The 5,064-nt window shown below is 51.8% G+C and overlaps 2 protein-coding genes across 2 annotated transcripts; one reads left to right on the forward strand and one right to left on the reverse strand.

Moving 5' to 3' along the window:
- Nucleotides 1-4: 4 nt before the first annotated feature.
- Nucleotides 5-338, forward strand: SNAPIN (SNAP-associated protein; the record flags this gene model as incomplete). The annotated part of the gene is made up of 2 exons (XM_010286152.1): nucleotides 5-127; nucleotides 213-338. Coding segments are annotated over 2 exons (249 nt in total), but the record flags the coding sequence as incomplete, so codon positions are not given.
- An 801-nt stretch (nucleotides 339-1,139) lies between these two features.
- Nucleotides 1,140-4,872, reverse strand: ILF2 (interleukin enhancer binding factor 2). The gene is made up of 12 exons (XM_010286150.1): nucleotides 4,834-4,872; nucleotides 3,791-3,895; nucleotides 3,404-3,481; nucleotides 3,118-3,220; nucleotides 2,974-3,039; nucleotides 2,678-2,794; nucleotides 2,478-2,556; nucleotides 2,248-2,335; nucleotides 1,991-2,052; nucleotides 1,666-1,780; nucleotides 1,505-1,595; nucleotides 1,140-1,300 (listed from the first exon to the last, which is right to left on the reverse strand). Exons 2-12 carry the CDS (start codon nucleotides 3,887-3,889, stop codon nucleotides 1,140-1,142), a joined length of 1,059 nt encoding a protein of 352 aa, XP_010284452.1. The 5' UTR covers nucleotides 3,890-3,895; nucleotides 4,834-4,872.
- Between the last annotated feature and the right edge of the window lie 192 nt (nucleotides 4,873-5,064).

A 5,064-nucleotide genomic window follows, 5' to 3' on the forward strand; every position in this document is an offset into this window, starting at 1 on the left:
CTCCCCAGAGCTCTGCCGCATCAACGAGGACCAGAAAGTGGCGCTGGACCTCGACCCCTATGTCAAGAAGCTGCTGAACGCCCGGCGCAGGGTGGTGCTGGTCAACAACATCCTGCAGAACGCCCAGGTCAGCATGGGGACTCCGGGGCTGCAGTGTTTTAGGGGATCCCAGCTCCCATGTCTCTCCTGATGGTTGCGCCTCTGTCACACAGGAGCGGCTGCGGAGGGTGAAACACAGCGTGGCCAAGGAGACAGTGCGGAGGAAGAAGGAGACAGTGCGGAGGAAGGCCATGCTGGAGGCAGCGGGTGGCTACCCCCAGGGCCTGCCTGGCAAGTGAGGCCCCCGTTGCAGCGTTAGGCCGGATCCGCCTCGCACCGTGGCTGTGCCGACAGCCCTGTGAGCTGAACAGGAGCGACCCCAGACGGTAATGGGTGCGATACCATAAGGACAGCAAACAGAATGGGCCGCGAGCGAGGGGAGCAGGTATCCCTATTTGTAGCAGCACTCTCCTCAGCGTCGACAGCATGGGATGGGGCAAGAAGTCCTGCACAGTGAGGCTACAGCTCTGCAGCTGCGGCTGAAGGAACCAGGGGACCCCGAGTTGTATTTCCAGATCTGTAGGTGCCGTAATAAAAGCAACCATGTTGTTGTTTATGGGCTGGTGAGGCAGCGTGAGTCTGTAATGCTCCCATGTCACGGCTGCAGCCTTACGTCGACGTGCCTTGGGGAAAGCGCAGCCAGGCAGATGCTGCCAGCAGATAGAGCAGGTTGGTGTCCTTCAAGTTCTGGAACCCCCTCCTGCTGTTAGACCTTTTTCTGGCCCCCTTCTATAAAGTGTATCTTCTACCTAAAGAAACAGGATGCGCTTGGAAGGGGGGAACGCTTTAATGTGTGACTTATAAAAACACGTACAAGGGACAGGTCATGTCAGCTGTCTGCATTTGCTGAGGACAGGCTCAGTCCTCTGCCTCATTCTTCACGTCCTTCAGCCAGCAGCACCTGGCAGTGGGGGGTCCTGCTGCAGGGGGAGAGAGGGGCTGCAGGGTGCAGTAGGCTGCAGGCAGCCCGGACCAGTCCCTCCCCTGCCCAGAGCTGCCCTCTCCCAGGCAGCAGTACTGACAGGCTTTACCGGGGCAAGTCATTCCTGCGTCTCCATGCTTTCCTCCTCCTCGCCTGTAGCGGGTTCTTCCTGATTCTCTTCTTCCTCTTCTCCTTCTTTCTTCTCTGGAGGCTTCTCGTAAGCCTTCTCAGAAGGCGTCACTATCACTCCATCCCATGTGGACATTTCGGAAGCCAGGTCTGCAAAAACAGGGGCTCGGGGTGACCTTAAGGAACAGGGACAAGCCCCATCCCCAGGACGGGTAGGGGGAAGCGCAACACCCTGCCTCGCCAGCTTTGCCTCCCCACTGCTTTGGGGTTTAGTAATTCTCCTTGGAGCCCTTAACTCTGGAGCAACACAGAAAACCAGTCCCAAGACACCGACATTGTACCGGCCCCACTTACAGCTGGCATCACCCTCTTGGCCAAGGATTTTCCTGTAGCCTCCGTGAGAGAGAATCCGGACGAGCGTCTGCGCAGTGTAGCATACCATGTCCTGTGGGGATGGGGAAGAGTCAGAGCGTGGACAGGTTCTAGTCCCTTCTGTGGCAGACGAGGCAGCTCACCTGCTGTTCGAGGGTCATAACGGTGTGGACTCTGAAATTTCCGCTCTCGCAGGGATCAGTGATACCAACAGATCCAGGGAGGAAGAGCCCCGCGGCCAGGATCTGAAGGCAGCGCCTACAGGATGAGACATTTTGGGTTAGAAACTAGACCATTCCAGCGCAGGAACACAGCTAGAAAGTCTGCAATTAGCACATCTATGTGAGGCATCTACGTTGTCTCCAGTTCAGGTCTCTTCAAGCCCCGAGATGCCACTGCTTTTATTTGGTATGTACAAAACTGAGATGGCAACGGGAATTTACATGAGCAAAGCAAATGGCAACAGACCTGTAGGCGATGTTGAGAGCCAGGGGCTGCCTGGTGGGGTTGTTCATCACAGCATAGTGCCCCTGAAGAGGTGAAAAAAGAAAGAGGGAGTTAGGATGAGAGTTGCTTCCCACAAAGGAAATCTAAGAATCCCAACTCCTGCTGCTGCAGAAGCTACAAGGAGCTGCTTTATGCTGGAGCCCAGGGCCGTGCAGGCAGCTACAAGTTAGCTATGGCATGTCTGGCACACCATCAACGTTTCCCCCTCGTGCGCTCACCAGCAAGTCCAGAATCCAGGGTGTGAGGGGCTCAAAGCCAGGGAATCGAATTCTCAGGTCTTTCAGCAGCCGGATTAAGACCTTCACCCTGGAAGAGAGAGCAGGAGTATTCGTAGTGTCACGCACCTTCCTGCTGCAGGAACAGCCCTCCTGGCTTTCGCCCTGCTCTCTGTCAAGGAGATTATTTCACAGCCTCAAGAGCTGCAGTTCCCATCTGAAGCCAAACTCACGTGGATTGCGAAGCATTCTCCTCGAACCAGCGAGCGTGTCTGATGGCAGCCAGGGCGCTTTGCAGCACTTTGATGTCCACTGAAAAAAGCAGCAGAAATGCCTGTTTTTTCAACCAAAAGGCAAGTAGGGTGTGAGGAGGCAGCTGGCTCCCCTCCACCCCAAAGATTCACGTGCTGGGCAGAACAAGCTGGGCTCTCACGGTGTAGTTCAGGGTCCAGCTTGCGAAGATTGGGTGGCACCGTGGTGATAAGGATCTTCACCGTCGCATCGGCTGAGCTAATCTCAAAGCCGGTCTCATTGGTCAGCATGGTCAGGACTGGGAAGAACAAACAAAAATTCCTCATGGAGGGGTTGGAAGACTTTCCTGGCACCCAGGAGTGCAGGAAAGACCATGGATCTTGGGAGCGGTGCTGCAGCACCAGGCCGGGCACCATCCTCTTCAGGCAATCCCCAAAGCTCAAGAGGAAACTGCCTCGCATCAGTTTACGTCCTCACCTTCGCTGGGGTCCTGTGCTCTCAGACTTTCCACGACTTTGTTTCCCAAGGCTGCCACAGCTTCCACTAGGGAGAAGCAGAAGAGGTGGTTAGAGCAGAGCCGAATGCTGTGGTTCAATCAGCAGCTGCGCAGCTGATACTCACGGGTGGGTAAAATTTTCAGAATCACAACCAGATCGGCCACGTTGTGCCCCGTCGTCATGGTGCCCTTCTTGTAGGAACCCACCTGGCGAACTTCCTCAATTTGCTGTTTGAAAGAGCAAAGTAAAAACTAGTGAATTTAATGCATGTGCTATGATTCTGGGAGTCAGCATGAATCTTTAATCTGCTTTGCTTTGGGCCAGGTTTGGTAGCTAGAACACTAGCATCCCTCGTGCTGAAGCATCTCCCCACGTAGCTTTTTTTCCAAGCTCACCACTTTTGGACTCACCACTTCAAATGTTCCTGGTGCTACAATTAGATTGTCAATCACGTTGTTTATTTTGGTCACCAGAGAAAGAATAGAAGCCTGAAAAGGAAACGGAGAGGGGTGGTGTTACCAGTCAGTTGTCCAGTATAACTTGAAATAAATTTGATCTTGCACAGCATAATGCAGACAGCCCTGATGCAAGATATACAATAACCAGATTTAAAAATCATTGTCCAAGAAACCCCACCCATATTTCTACTGCAGTGCTTATTTCAGAAAGAAGTAATTACTTTTTAGGCTAGTAATGGCTACTCCTGACTACACTCTCTGAAGGACTGTCTGTCTTTCATTCTCTAACGCTGCAGTAACATTCAGCCAAAGAATTTAAGGCAATTTTCAGCACAAAACCTGTTCAGCGGCAGTCGGAGCAAGATCTTGATTTCTCTTCAGCAAGGCTTCACTGAACGCAGTCTCATCGGCGGCAGGTTTTACGCGGGGAAAAGCCATCTCACACTGAAATGGGATCAGAGATCAGACTGCAGTTCCCGAGAAAAAAAGACTAGTTCAACACACTCATCAGCAAAATTAATTTTTTTTTTAAATTCTCCAGTGTTTCCTTTGCGATTCCCCATCGTGCTTTTCACTTGTTGCTTTTATAATTTCACTTGCACGTTACGCTAAGGGGAGGGGGAGAGTAGCTGCCTCTCATGCCCGTACGCTCTCACCATGCTCCAACAGGTCTTCAGGAACGGCAGAGGAGCTGTCAGTTGCCCGTGCAACTATGGGGTGTGAGACAGGGCAGATCCAATTTAAGAATGGCTCTATCAAGAGGGTTTTTAGTAACTATATTACAGTCCCTTAAGAGTTTGTTTGGAGATGCTGGAGCTTTTCAGTTGCTTTGACAGCATTTACAGCCACAGGGCCTGGAAGGCAAGAGTAAGTGATCTTTTTTGCCTTGGAAGTCACGTGTCTGTAAAGGGGGACTATTTCCTCCTGTAAAAAGGTGGGAATTGTGTGTTGCTGTTGGTCCCTGTGAGGACCAACATGGCAAAAAAAACCCTGGAGAACTTCTGACAGGTGAGTGACAGCTATCGGAGTAACCCAGGAGGTTTGTGTTACAGAGAGCTGCCAGAATTGAGGGTCTGGGTGAGTGAGGTGCCTTCAAAAGCAGAAAAACCTCAATTGAGGCACTTATTATTTGTGATTGTTACTCAACTGCATCCTAGTCATCCCGTGTGACACAAGTACTCCAAACAAAGACAGTATAGAAGATCTATTTCAGGTTAGTTACTGAACCAACAGCTTTTTCAGTGAACTCCTTTACTCCGGCTATGCTAAAAGAAGTCAAAAGCATCAAAGTCAGCAAACGAGGTTTTTAAGATGCATCTTTAAACAAGGAAAAGTCCCGTAGCTGTTGCCTGCAAACAGCTCCGTAGGAGCGGGTTACTCACGACATAGAAATCAAAGGGGATGTGCGGCACAAAGGGCCGGAACCTAAAGGGGGAAAGAAAAAGAAAAGAAAAGAAGAACTTTATTCTCTGTAGGGATGTCGACCCGCTCGCCGCGGTGTTCGTCAGCGCCGAGCACCCCTCCCGCTGCCCCGCTCCGGCACCGTTTCGTGGAGGTTTGTTCCCGAGACGCAAGAAAGGCCCTACAGAAATAGGAAAGGTTTCTTCATAACC

Source organism: Phaethon lepturus, unplaced genomic scaffold, assembly GCF_000687285.1.
Source record: "Phaethon lepturus isolate BGI_N335 unplaced genomic scaffold, ASM68728v1 scaffold47154, whole genome shotgun sequence".
In the NCBI taxonomy this organism is placed as follows: Eukaryota; Metazoa; Chordata; class Aves; order Phaethontiformes; family Phaethontidae; genus Phaethon; species Phaethon lepturus.

Bases quoted from the DNA above. Each gene is read 5' to 3' on its own strand.
- ILF2 (XM_010286150.1), bottom strand. From the start codon at position 3,889: ATGGCTTTTCCCCGCGTAAAACCTGCCGCCGATGAGACTGCGTTCAGT. The intron at 2,557-2,677 runs GTGAGAGCCCAG...TGCTTTTTTCAG, and splicing joins GCTGGACCCTGAACTACACC to TGGACATCAAAGTGCTGCAA. The intron at 1,301-1,504 runs GTAAGTGGGGCC...CTGTTTTTGCAG, and splicing joins CCAAGAGGGTGATGCCAGCT to ACCTGGCTTCCGAAATGTCC.